At 38.4% G+C, this 14,963-nt stretch overlaps 1 protein-coding gene across 3 annotated transcripts in view; it reads left to right on the plus strand.

Annotated features, from left to right (window-relative positions):
• Positions 1 to 14,963, plus strand: part of IRAK3 (interleukin 1 receptor associated kinase 3) — a 114,648-nt gene that overhangs the window by 92,555 nt on the left and 7,130 nt on the right. For all 3 annotated transcript variants that reach the window (XM_069080956.1, XM_069080949.1, XM_069080945.1), the window contains exons 9-11: positions 9,725 to 9,923; positions 10,229 to 10,291; positions 10,383 to 10,547. In XM_069080956.1, coding sequence (XP_068937057.1) covers positions 9,725 to 9,923; positions 10,229 to 10,291; positions 10,383 to 10,547 — 427 coding nt within the window. The remainder of the gene's footprint in view (positions 1 to 9,724; positions 9,924 to 10,228; positions 10,292 to 10,382; positions 10,548 to 14,963) is intronic.

Here is a 14,963-nt window from a genome sequence, read left to right on the forward strand (position 1 = left end):
GTCAACTCTGAAGTCCCTGTCAACTCAAATTATATTCAACAACTGCACATCATGTATTACACCGCACATTCAGCGTAGTCAGAGGAAAGTGATAGAGTCCACATTTAGGGCCCTCCCTAATCCATACTATCAGATTAAAACTATACCATCAGATTAAAAAAAGAACCTACTCCTGATGAAATATAAAATGCAGAGGGCTGGAACAAAGGAGGCCATGAGAAGTCCCATGGAAATGGGAAGACAGAAGCAGAGCTGCCATAAAGAAAAGGGGCCAGGACGAAAGTGAAATGTTTTGGTTGATTGGGCAAAAGAAAGATTGGAGGTAATGCTGTGGTGCTGAACTTTGTACCCCTGTCCATCACTGTCCATCCCAAGGTGGTAATCCTGCCTTGCCTTTCTCTCCTCAGACTCCCTTTTGGAATCCTGAAACCATTCCCTCTGGGTATGGGAAAAATATGTTTACCTGTCTTTTTTTGTGAAAATTTTACTTGGTCTTTATAAACAGTGTTTATCACAGACATTTGCTAGTCTGGGCATACTTATTGGAATGCATTTGGAAGAAAGCAATTGAGATGGGAGAGCACCCCAGAAAATATTAGAAGATCTAAAGTGGCCTTTTATCAGGAGACTCCATGCTAAAAAAGAGAAAACAGAGAGAATTAGATCCTTTAATACTACTCCAAATCTTGGCATTGAGTCACTAATAGGCCCAACAGAAGGGGCTGAGCAGGCATTCTCAATATACCACTACTACACGTGGTTATGTGACTAAGTCTTGAGTTATCAGTGATCAATAGATAGATACAATGCAATAAATATCTTGGAATCACATGATAAATTCCAAAAGTCAAAACTAGAACCAAGGGAGTAGAAGTGACAGAAATTATTTTAAGCATGACTTATTCTTCCCAGGCCTTGGCCCTAAAGCAACTGACTAGCTGGCTCTGGTAATGATTTAAAAACCACCTTTGTAGGGGCGGCTAGGTGGTGCAGTGAATAGAGCACTGGCCCTGGAGTCAGGAGGACTTGAGGTCAAATCCAGCCTCAGACACTTGACACAAAAACTAGCTATGTGACCTTGGGCAAGTCACTTAACCCCAATTGCCCTCCCTTCCCCCCTCCAAAAAAAATAAGCAACAAAGAAAAAACCAAGACCCACAAAGAGAATAATCTAAATGCAATAAGGCCCAATTATTGGGAAATCCCAATAATTGATTAATTATTTCCCAATTATTGGGAAATCATATATAAACTTGTATTAAGAGGCTGTCACTAGTCAGATCATATTCCCTTTTTATGTCTGTGGGATTGTTGGTGTTATTGACCCAAGGGTGTCCCTATGTACAGGGGACACGAAGAACAGCATCAGGCTTTGCTCCTTCCAGAGCTGCCTGTGGTGATGTAGGCTCTTGCCAAGTTTGTCCATTCAGTAAACAGTTATTAAATATTGTTGTTGTCTTTTGCTGTTGTCTGTCTTATTGGTTTGATCTTCTCAATACATTTTCAATTTGTCTGTATGTAGTTTGTTGGTTAATAGTTGGCATTTCATCTCTCCTATTAGAGCTTGAGCTCCTTTGTTGGAAAGAACCATATTTTTCCCTTTGTATCCACAGTGCTTAGCACAATCAGTATCTGACATATAGCAGGAGCTTAATACACTTTTCATTTGCATATAGTAGGAGCTTACTACATTTTCCTTGACTGACTCCAGATCCTGAACTTGCATTTAGGCCCTACACAAAACAGGAAGAAAATCTTACTTTGACATTTGGTTCTCATTAAGATGCTAGAAACTTACTGTGTTTTCATCTCCCAGTTAATTCCTTTTAAAATTTGCATTTTAAAAGAGTCTGGTAGGATGTCTTAACCTATAGGAAAGAATCACTAAATGGTAGAATTTCTGGTATATGTGAGGATGGTGTTTTGGTGACAGGATCCTTCTAGCAGGACTAGAATCCCATCACGTAGGCTGCTTACTATCTTGTTTATAGATAAGACCAGATGTGCCCATACTTCCTGATTTCCCTCACGTTGGGGTTTTTTTTGCCCTTTCCTCATGACATAAATACCAACCCACCTCACCTAGCATTCTAGTGAACACTCTAGAGTGTTCTAGTGAACATTCTAAAGTACACGCCACTACAACAGTTACATGTTGGCTGACTAAAAGAAAACAGGGGGAAGATTAGACTAGTTCCAACTTTATAATAATTTGTTGATCTTCCAGTGTGTGGCTATGAAGAAGAAAAAATTCCATTACTCAAGCAAGTGTAGTACAGAGAATGCTGGATGAAAAGGGAGCCTGGGATGTTTTCCTTATCTGTGAAAGGAAAAGGGGGAATCTCTATGATCCTCTTGTACTCTAAACTCACATATCCTATGAATCAATGGAGAAGTCTTTTTTCCCCATTTTTTCAATTAATAAACATTTATTTTTCTCTCTATCCCACATTTCTCCCTGCATGGGGGGAAGAAGCAGGGATAGGGGAACAAAGCTTTTGCAATAATTTTGCATAATCAAGCAAAGTGAATTCCTACACTGACTATTTCTAAAAATCTGTGTCACATTCTGCACCCTGACTCTATCCCCTCTCTAAGAGGGGAGTAGCATGCTTCATCAGTATTCTAGAATGGTGATTTGGAGCATTTTTTCATATGCTTATAGATATATTTAATTTCTTCCTCTGAAAACTGCCTGTTCATATCCTTTGACCATCTATTAATTGGGGAATGACTTATATTCTTATATATTTGACTCAGTTCTCTGTATATTTTAGAAATGAGGCCTTTATCAGAGACACTGGTTGTAAAAATTCCTAATTTTCTGTTTCCCTCCTAATCTTGATTATATTGACTTTGTTTGTACAAAAACTTTTCAATTTAATGTAATCAAAATTATCCATTTTGTACTTTGTAATGTTCTCTATCTCTTGTTTGGTCATAAATTCTTTCCTTCTCCATAAATGTGACAGGTAAACTATTCCTTTCTCTCCCAGATTGCTTACAGTATCAGCCTTTATATCTAGATCGTGAATCCATTTAGACTTCATTTTGGTATACACATTCTATAATTCTTGCCAAAGCAATGAAAGCTCAATTAATATCACACTTTTTCTATACCCAAGTAAATGAAGCTGTTGATAATCATTTGCTGAACACAATGAGAGAATGTTATAGAAAGGAATATAGTACAAGGGAAAGAAGAAACAAGTTGTTTTGAAATGTGTAACAAGCTGCTAAGTGGTTTGAGAGATATACTGAGCAAATGGATGGAATTTGTTTTGGGTTGCGTTTTTGTTTTTGTTTTTTAGCTTTTTGAAAGATTGAGATATTGGTGATGGTTGATAAGAAACTAACAAACCCATATCTACCAGATGGCCCTTAATGACTTGCTGTGGGTTTGATGTAGTGTCAGTCCCAGTGAGATGCATCTGGACCATTAAGCAAAGCTGAAACCTTCTGCAGTAATCACTGATAGCTGTTGCCAACCTTCTTGGGTACTTCCCATTTGCCCCTCTTAACCCCAGGCCTACTTCTGATTTGGGAGTACATTGTTAAATCTTGGGCCAGTAAGTATTAGAGATGGGAGGGCCTGTGGGAAAAACGATAACATCTTTTTATGAAGACATTTATTCAATAAATATGAGTGACTGCTATGTATAAGGTGCCTTGTCTATTATAGCTGCTTGTTAAACATTTGTTCAGTGAATGAATGAGTGAATACAAAAATGAAAAAAAAAAAGCTAACATTTATATAGTAACTTAAGGTTAGCAAAGGACTTTATATATTATTTCATTTTATCCTCACAGCAACCTTGGGAGATAGTTACTATTATTATACCCACTTTAGAGATGAGGAAGCAAAGAAAAATCAAGTGACTTGTTCACGGTCACTTATAGATCATAAGTGTCTGGAACAGAATTGAACTCAGGTCTTCTTGGCTTCTGTCCAGTAGCACCTACCTGCCTCTTCTTTTTTTGGGGAGGGGGGAGAAGGTAGGGCAATCGGGGTTGCCCAAAGTCACATGGCTTGTCTTTTGTGTTAAGTGTCTGAGGACAGATTTGAACTCAGGTCCTCCTGACTCCAGGGCTGGTGCTCTATTCACTGCACCACCTAGCCGCCCCCCACCTGCCTTTTCTATCAGGAAGCTTACCTTATAGATAGGGCAAATGAAATACATACACAAATCATTTTAGTACAGAAAAAGAAGCTAAGTCCCTATTAGTCTCAATGAATGAGATCAGTTTCACACTTCCATGTCACAAGATGATAGAGAAGAAAATCAATTAATCAAATATTTATTAAGCTCCTACTATGTGCCAGTTACTGTGCTATGTACATTTTCTAAATATTATTTCATTTGATCAAGAGAGGTGCCTATTATTATTATTCTCATTTTACAGTTGAAGAAATTGAGGCAAACAGAATCCACATACCTCATAAGTGCTGAGGTTGGATTTGAACTTATATTTTCTTGACTCCAGGCCCAGCACTCTAACCACTGTGCCATCAGGTGCTTATGACCTTCAAGAAATAAACACATAGAGCTTTATTAGATACTGAGAGCTTTTGCTGAGCTACTGTAGTACCAATGCAATATTCACAGACCCCATGATAACTACAAATATACTTGTATGGTACTCGATCACAAAATGTAACAGACTCTCCATAGAGAAGACAGAAGAAAAACATTTATTCAGACACCAGAAATCCAAATCCCAAAACCAAGAAGCCAATTCCATCATAGTAGCAAAGAAGTTAATAAGCCGTAACAGCACAGAGAGCCACAGCATCCTTTAGCCTTCTCATAAACCAATATTTTTACTCACAAGCCTGACTGCCTGGGACACATGCTCTCCTCCTTCCAGTCTGTCTAACTGACTCCCAGCTTCCTGTGGGCTCTGCTTCACCTTTCAGCAAACTCCTCCCACCATAGGCTTCATGTGATTACATTGATTACATTCAGCCTATTAGGGGATAGAGTATATTTTCAAAGCAGGGCTCCTTGTAATTACATTCAGCCCATTAGGAGGCAGAGTTTATTTTCAAAGCAGGGAAGGTCTTCAAATTACCATCACCATTACAGCTACATAAATAACTGGGGTTAGGGTCCAGGGACACCATAAACCAACTCTGGCCACCCAAAGGGATTCCATCTACTTATCTGTTCCAATCCCTTGTGCTCCATACCCTAGGATGGTTTGAACTTGCCATCCTAATGTGAACGTGTGAAGGAGAAGCATGAGCTACCTTGCCTTTTCCTCATAAATCTTATAATTGAATAATCAGAGTTTGGGGGATATTTGAACTGAGCTTGGGTCCACGGATATCTGTTCAGATTTGACGCCATCTATTGTTGATTTCACTTGGGCATGTTCTATTGTATTCAGGTTGGGTGAGAAGTACATTGTTGTTACATAGCTTCATATTGGGATTGGTTAGTAGAATCAAAGTCCCATTACCTTTTTCCATCAGAGATCTGGGATGGGGAACCATCTTTGTTTGTTGCATTTATTGGTTTGATTCTCCTCAAATCTGACTTCTCTTTCATACTCCTAAAATGGGACAGCCTGAGACCATGACTAAAGCTGAGATGAAACCAGCCATGACAACAGGCCAGCTTGGTCTGGGGATAGCAGTCCTCATGAGTAATGCTTCAGATAGTGAGTGGCCAAAAGCCTGAGGTAGGCAAACGGGTCAATTATCAATAGTAGCTCACAAGCAAGTATGAGCCAGAGGCAGAAAGCATTTACATAGGTCATCAGTGTTGGGATCCAAGATATTCAGAGAGGGAAGGTATCAGGTGCAGGGTCATGATGGCTGGTGGGAAATAAAGAGGTGACTGGCCTGGGTACCCTCCTTAAATGGAGGTTTTGGGAGGAGCTCTCCATGTCCACCCAGGGAGGAGGCAGTGGAGAATCAGACATACAACACCTATCTCCTTTGGACCCACAAAGGCCAGCAAGCCATCTTTTTATACTGTATTGTTATTTATTTAATTATGCTAAGTTGTCTGTATTTTTCCAGGGCATTTTCCCCATAGGATAAACTCTTTTTTAGTTTAACTGTATGACTAGCCTACCTCTGCCCAAGGAAAGCTGTGGTCATCATACCTTTGAACACTGTTTAAGCTTCAAGCAAGGGAACAAATTGGTGTGGAATTGATGGTCAAAAAGGCTTCTGCAATTCCCATATTGCTGAAATGAAACATCTTTCTTCCTTAAGATGCCAAGGCCCTTATTTATTACCGTGTAAATCACAAGACCCAGAATTTATGTTGTTCAGTGCAGTCTGCTTAGGGCCAACTTATCTTTTTCACCAAACATCATCTCTCTAAGTAGAAATACAATGCCCTAGAACAATTTTGGAATCTCAGTCTACATTTCTAAGCGTAGTATTTCACGGGATCTGTTTGCTCTGAGTTTTACTACATAAAATTTTATATCTGCTCTATTCGGAAAACAGTCACCACTGGAAAACTTGATGAGTATTTATAGGACCATCATGCTCAAATTTCTGGGAAGCCTCCTATAAACTTATTTCAAAATGGATGCCTTTTGTTTTATATTACTAATCATTTCTGCATATGGCAGGCCTCTCAGAAAAACAAATTCAGCAAAAATAACCAAAAGAAAAACCATGCCTGGTAGTTTATGCAACCTTTTGTCTGCTTCATTCCCCACCTCGTTGCTGAGAGGAGAGAGACATGTGCTGTTATTGTCTAGGACAGGGGTAGGGAACCTGAAGCCTTGAGGCCTCATGTGGCCCTCTAGGTCCTCAAGTGCAGTCCTTTGACTGAATCTAAACTTCACAGAACAAATCTCCACAAATCCCCTTAACCAAGGGATTTGTTCTGTAAAACTTGGACTCAGCCAAAAGGCTACACCCAAGCACCCAGAAGTTAACCTGTGGCCTCAAGGAGGCAGGTTCCCCACCCCTGGTCTAATATTATTATAATTACCCAGAGCTTAGCATTCTTTTTAGTGTTCTTTTCATTTGTGTTCATTGTGAATGTGTTTCTGCTTATGTTGTTCTGTATCTGTTCATACAAGTCTTCCCATATTTCTCTGAATTCCTCATATATATGAATATAATTTCTTAATGCACAATATCATTACATTTACATACCATAATTAGTCCCATCATTTTTCTATCCATGGACACTTTGTTTCTAGTTGTTTGCTACCACAACAATAAATTCAATAATATTTTTGCATAGATGATGCCTTTATGTCTTTGATCCTTTTTAGGGTATATGTCATATAGTGGAATTGCTGGATCAAAGCATATGAATAGTTTAATAAATTTTCTTGTATTGTTGTTCAGTCATTTAGTTGTGTTTGACTGTTTGTGACTCTGTGGACCATACTGTCCATGGGGTTTTCTGGAAAAAGATACTGGACTGGTTTGCCATTTCCTTCACCAGTGGATTAAGGCAAACAGGTTAAGTGACTAGTCTAGGGTCACACAACTAGTATATGTCTGAGGCCAGATTTGACCTCAGGTCTTCCTAACTCCAGGCCTAGCACTCTATCCACTGAATCACCAAGATACCTCCTTTTTATTGCAAGTTATTTTTCAGAATGGTCGGACCACTTTCCCAGCTCTATTAACTCTAAAAACAATTATTCTCCTACCCACCCCCTTTTAAAAATAATTTTTACCAATATTCTGGGTGTGAAGAGAAACTTCGTAGTTATTTTAATTTGATTTCTCCATAGAACAATTTTTATTTTAGTCATTTATAGGTTATAAATTTAGATGAAAGCTTTTTTTTTGGGGGGGGGGGAGTATGACCTGCAGAGTCATAACTTACTGCCTATTGTACATAGTAAGGGCTTCTGATGATTTCAAGATCCATGATTTTTAGGACTTCTCCAAGAGTCAATTCATTTTAAATTAATGGGTGGTACTATCAATATGCCTCTCTACATTTTATGGATGCAAACCAAGAAATTGTTTTTTGGGGAAAGAACGTGACTAAACAGTAAAACAGTGTTAGTTTAAAGGATTCCCCCCCCAAAAATAGAATTCAGATTATTTTTCTTATTTTAATATTGTTAGAGCAGAGCAAAGAAGATTCTGCTACTAATGTGACCAGGAAAAATACTAGCCCTAGATACAATTGTGAACTAAAGTTTGTCTTTGGTTTGGTTTGGTTTTCATTTTGTCTTCATATCTTCAATGCTTGGTATGGTACTCAGTGCATAGTAGGTACTTAATACAATACTTGTTGATTTGAACAAAATTGTTTTTGGTGCCCTCTCAACTTTCCTGTAACCTTTTTTCCCCTCCCAAATGCCATTCTCCAGGAATGCACTCTTGCAATAGGTCCCCAGTAAAATAGCAACTGATAATCAAAATATTAAGATTGATCTTTCCTAGGAGTCTTAACTTTAAAGATGGTCCAAAGGAATATAGCTGTAATGATGGAACAACAGATATGGGCTTGGTACTTTCTTTCCAGGGCACTTGCTAGTGGCTGCTCAATGCACACCAAGTAAATAGAGACCTACTTCATTCTTTGGTTAGGTAAAGTCCTATAATTAAGTTCTGGTCACATGAATTAAACAGAAATGAAGGAATGTCAAGGAGAAGGGACATGGAAAATTGCTTGGACCAAATTTTAACTTTTCCATTTCTTTCTGCTGACAAATTGTCAACTCCCTTTACCAGCAGGCTTTGTTGTAATAGTGAACTGACCATTTCAAAAAGCACAAAGTATTTCCTAGGAATCCCTAATCACAGTGGAATATTTGGGACATGCCCAGTTTCAGATGAGAGTGCTTTCTTCCAGTTTTTATATCCTTATATGTAAGAAGCATAACATATTTTTAGGGATAGGTTCTGAATCCATAATTTCATTGGTATAAGAAGTCCTCAGATGAAGAAATTCACATTCATATTAATCATTTCTTACTACACAATAATATTTCATTACATTCATACACCATAATTTCTTCAACCCTTCTTCCACTATTGGGTGCCCACTTTTATTTCCAGGTTTTTGCTACCACAAAGAGTGACTTTTCTTCCAACCTTTAACTTCCTTGGAACATACACTCAGTAGTGAGATAATCAATTAAAAGCTTATTGACAGCTGGATGGTATAGGCAATAGAGTGCTAGATTTAGAGTCAGGCAGATCCGAGTTCAAATCCTGCCTCAGACTAACCATGGGAACCTACACTTGATGTCTTTCCATTTCTGTTGGGGATGGTACCTTTCTCACAGGGTAGTTGTGATGATCAAATGAAATAACATATGAAAAGTACTTTACAAACCTTAAAGTACTATATAAATGTACTGTATAAATACTATTATTATTATTCTTTGGGTAATTCCAAACTGATATCCAAAATGGTTGGACCACTTTACAGTTCCACCAGGTGCATCTGTGTGCCTGTTTTGCCACATCCTCTCCAACATGAACTCTTCCCATCTTTGTTCATTTTTTCCAGTTTTGTATAGAGAAAGATGAAACCTCAAAGTGGTTTTAATTTGCATTTCTCTTACTGTTAGCGATGTGGAACACATAGAAACATGATCATTTAGAGTTTGCAAATCTTTTGAAAATTATTTGTTCATATTTTCTGAGCACTGGGGAAGGACCCTTTTATAATTAACATCACTTTTCTTACATTTGGTGAGATATTGTTTACATGTCACTAAATATACTTTTCTGAATTTTTTAGATTAATTTGTTCCTTCATTACAATTTCAGTTCAAATATACTTTTGGACGACCAGTTTCAACCTAAACTAAAAAATTTTGTCACGGCCCACCTCCAACCTCTCCTGGAAAAACAGAGTTCCACCATAAATATGGAAAGCAGTAGGAATAAATACCTATGGTACATGCCAGAAGAATATATAAGACAAAGAAGACTGTCCACTAAAACTGACGTCTACAGCTTTGGAATTGTGAGTGTCCACCTTCACGGGGGTCTGTGAATTCATTTTTAAAATATATTTTGACATTCATATTTCATTTTCCTAGCTTCCAGGAAAGGGGGAGAGATGTCAATAATTTTCTGACCCCTTGGGAAAAACAGAAAGGACTTTCACTTTAGGCTAATTGCTTTTGCTATGCACAGTGTTTGGTAGAACTTGAGTTATAAAGCATGAACTGCTTTACTAAGAATGTAGTCAATAATGTCACAGTTAACGACAGATTATAATTTGTGGGGCATTAGAACCTAGCCTGATTTAAATTTGTCCTCTTCCAGGTCATAATGGAAGTTCTGACAGGTTATAAAGTGGTGCTGGAAGGTCCAAAATATGTTCGACTGGTAAGAGTCACATCTGTCTGTATATCTCTCTGTTGGTCACATTCCTAGTGGAGTACTGAAAAAGATCTTTGTGTCCTTTTTTCTCCTCCAGAGGGACCTCCTTGTGGAACTAATGGAGAAGAGAGGTCTTGAGTCATGTCTCTCCTTATTAGATAAAAAAATAAATCCATGTCCTCAGAATTTCTCCTGGAAATTATTTACTTTAGCAAACCAATGTGTAACTTCCCGAGCAAAGTTAAGGCCAGCGATGGATGAAGTAAGTATTCTCACAATGCTTTGATTCAAAAATGAGCATAAAACTGTTGAAAATAAAAATACTTCACATCTCTAGACCAGATTTACAGTGTTATCCTCAGGACAATACTGTTGAGTTAGATAGGGCACATATTATTAGGACAGTTTTATTGATGAGAAAGTCAGTCAACAAACATTTATTAAGAGTTTGCCATGCACGGTGCTAAGCTCTGGGGATGCAAAGAAAGGCAGAAACTTGGTTCTTGTCCTCAAGGAGCTGATATTCTAATAGGGGAGACAACATGTTAACCATAATGTGCATATGAGATAGATGCAGAGTAGAGAGAAGTTAATCTCAGAAAGCCTTCAAGATGACAGTTTTATGCGCTATACTATACCTCTCCCTAGGAGGAAAAAAAAAGCAACTTCAAATGGAGGAAATACGTATCCAACTTGAAATTTTTATTAGAGAGAAGTCAGTTAAATATTCTCTAGATGGAAAGTGCTCACTTAATAAGCGTAAATTAATCCCTTTCTGGTAAAAAATTATTAATTTTATCATAATAGCGGCCATTTGTTAAATAGCAACAGTATGCTTAAATTAACATAGAAAGTTAAGATGGTATTTGGGCAGTAGTGGGAATGGAAAGAATCTTGGTGATAATCTTGATTCAATTTACTTCATTTCATAGATGAAAATGAACCCAAATTTGGATAAATAACTTACCTAAGGCCACAAGGCTATGGTTATTCATTGCATTGCATGAATCAATCAATTTATAAGCATTTCTTAAGTATTTTATATTAGTCAGGGAAACTAAGTGGCTCAGTGGATAGAGTGCTGGGCCTGGAGTCAGAAAGATTTCTTTTCCTCAGTTCAAATCTGATGTCAGACACTTACTAGCTGTGTGACCCTGGACAAGTCACTTAACCCGGTTTGCTTCAGTTTCCTCATTTGCAAAATGAGCTAGAGAAGGAAATGGCAAACCACTCCAGGCTCTTGGCCAGGAAAACCCTAAATGAAGAGCTGGACGTGACTGAAGTGACTGGACGTCAGCAGTCTTATGAGTCAGGCACTGTACTAGGCACTGGGGTTACTGAAGTAAAAAAATCTAATCCCTGCTCTTAAGAAACTTAGAATCGACAATTTGGGAGCATTTCCTCCCAGACTTCCACGCCTCCTCTCCAAGCAATCAACTACCATTCCCAAGGTCCTGTCATCATGGTCTCTTTCTTCAAAGTCTCCTTATCCCTTAATCCCTGAGAGAATGGAGATCTGATTCTAAACTGCGCCCTCCCCCAACTGTCCTCTGAACCACTACTCCTTCTCCCTAACAGTTTTTGTTTCAACTGAAAGAATTACTAGTATTCTTGTAGAGTAGGTGGAAAGTAATCTCAGAGAGGAGAAACTAGCATCTGGAGTCAGGGGAGAGTGGAGGGGAACCAGGAAAGGCCTTTTGCAGGAGGAATTTGAGAGCTATAGAAGCCACAAAGTGACAGAGAGAAATAAACCTCCCACTGAAGGCAAGCTGACAGGAAGGTCCATTGCAGGGTGCTAGGAGCTGAGCCCAGCCCCAAGTGAGCCCTCAGTTTTAGTCCCAGAGAGGCCCCAACCATCCTTAGCTAGAGCAGACTTCATCAGAGTGAAGCACCAGCAGCTGTGAAGGTTTCAAGAATTGTCAACCCATAAACACCAAAGAGCAAGTAAAAGGTCCATGTGAACTCTGTTGGAACTGGGGGTGATGCAAGAACACAGTCCAGCCCCTGCCCCCAGTGCAACAAGAAGCAGAGGGGTGGCAACCCTGCAGCCACCACGTGGCTGCTTCCAGAGCTCCTGGCCTACAGATCATAGGGGGACCAAGCAACCATTCAGAGGGTAATTGCTCTTGCTTTAACCTGCTTGGATCTGGATCGCTGTTTTGGGTGGAGGTCCTGGGGTGTGTGATCAGGTGCCAGAGCCTGTGGAGCCTTCTGAGAGGGCACCCAACTAATAGCTCCAGCAGCTGCGAGAACCCCAGAGATTTGGGACATAACTCTCCTCTCTGGAAGCAGAGTTCTACTGTGGCAAAGAGCTCAAAAGTCAAGTAATTCAGTAGCAACATGAGCAAGCAAGGGAAGCAAAGCAAGCACAGCTATCAAACCTTAGATTCCTTTTTTGGGGACAAAAAGGATCAAAGAATGGAACATGAAGAAGACATCAAAGTCAGAACTCCTACATCAAAAGAAAATATGAAGAAATATGCATCAAGAAAAATATGAATTGGTTACAGGCCATGGAGGAATTCAAGAAGGATTTTGAAAATCAAGTAAAAGAAGTGGAAGAAAAATTGGAAAGAGAAATGAAAATGATGCAAAATCATGAAAAGTGAGACAACAACCTGACTAAAGAAAAATAACACCTTAAAAAAATAGCCTAACTCAAAAGGCAAAAGACGCCTAAAAAGCCAATGAGGAGAAGAATGCCTTAAAAAGCCAAATTTGCCAGATGGAAAAGGAATTTCAAAAGTTCACTGAAGAGAATAATTACTTCAAAATTAGACTGGAGCAAATGGAAGCTAATGACTTTATGAGAAATCAAGATACTATTAAACAGATCCAAACAAATGAAAAAATAGAAGGCAATGTGAAATATCTCATTAGAAAAACCACTGAAAAATAGATCTAGGAGAGATAATTTAAAAATTATTGGATTACCTGAAAGCCATGATCAAAAAAAGAATCTAGAAATCAACCTTCAAGAAATTGTCGAGGAAAATTGTCCTGATGTTTTAGAACCAGAAGGCAAAATAGAAATTGAAAGAATTTACTGAGCACCTCTTGAAAAAGATCCCAAAAAGAAAACTTCTAGGATTATTATAGCCAGTCTCTGGAATTCCCAGATCAAGGAGAAAATATTACAAGCAGTCAGGAAGAAACAATTTGAATATTGTGGAAACACAATCAGGATAACAGAGGATCTGGCAGCTTCTACACTGAGGGATTGAAGGGCTTGGAATATGATTTTCTGGAGATCAAAGGATCTGGGATTAAAACCAAGAATCACCTACCCAGCAAAACTGAGTATCATGTTTCAGGGGGAAATATAGTCATTCAGTGGAATAGAAGACTTTCAAGCATCATTGATGAAAAAACCAGAGTTGAATAGAAAATTTGACATTCAGATACAAGAAGCAAGAGAAGTATGAGAAGGTAAACAGGGAAAAAAAATCATAAGGAACTTTTATTAAAGTTGCACTACTTATATTTCTACATGGAAAAACAATAATTGTAACTTATGAAACTTTTCTCAGTATGAGAATAGTTGAAGGGAACATAAATGTGTGTGTATATGTATGTATGTATATATGTATACATATATATGTTTATACACAAGCGTATATGTGTGTACAAATACATATGTGAGTGTGTGTATGTATGTGTACATGTATATATAAATAGAGGGCACAGGATCAGTTGCATAGGAAGGGATGATATCTAAAAAAATAAAATTAAGAGGTGAGAGAGGAATATAATGAGAGGAAATAGGGAGAGACAGAATAGGGTAAATTATCTCATATAAAAGAGGCAGAAGAAAACTGTTACAGTGGAGGGGAAGAACAGGAAGACAAAAGGGAATGGGTCAACCTTACTCTCATTGAATTTGGCTTAAGGAGGGAACAACATAACACACTAAATTGGATTTATTACCCTACAGGAAAGTGGGGGGAAGGGGATAAGAGGGGGGATGATAGATGGGAGGGAAGGTTGGGGGGCAAGGTAGTTAGAAGCACACACTTTTGAAAAGCAACAGGGTCAAAGTATAAAATAGAACAAGTGGGGCTGGGATAGGATGGAGGGAAATATAGTCAGTCTTCACAATATATCTACTATAGAAATGTTTTGCGTAACTACACATGTACAACCTATATTGAATTGCTTATCTTTCCAGTGAGGGTGGGTGATGAGGGAGGAAGGGAAAGAATCTGGAATTCAAAGTTTTTAAATCAAATGTTTTTTTTTTTATTTTTTAGTTTACATCATTCATTTCCACAAGATTTTGAGTTACAAATTTTCTCTCCATTTTTCCTACCCACCATCCCAAAACAGCAATCCCACTGAATATCCCTCCCCCAATCTGCTCTCTCCCATACCTTCCCCCTTCCCCCTCCGACTTTCTAGTAGGGCCCGGTGGATCTCAATGCCCCAGTGCCTGTATATCTCATTTCCCAGTTACATGTAAAATAATAATTATTATTATTATTATATATATTTAAACATTTGATTTTAAAACTTTAAATTCCAGGTTCTTTCCCTTCCTTCCTCATCACCCACCCTCACTGGGAAGATAAGCAATTCAATATAGGTTGTACATATGTAGCTACACAAAACATTTCCATAGTGGATATATTTTGAAGACTGACTATATTTCCCTCCATCCTATCCCACCCCCCAGTTGTTC

Source organism: Petaurus breviceps, unplaced genomic scaffold (genome assembly GCF_028583685.1).
Source record: "Petaurus breviceps papuanus isolate PSGF00001 unplaced genomic scaffold, PetGlider_PUasm1.0 154, whole genome shotgun sequence".
NCBI classification, from domain to species: Eukaryota; Metazoa; Chordata; class Mammalia; order Diprotodontia; family Petauridae; genus Petaurus; species Petaurus breviceps.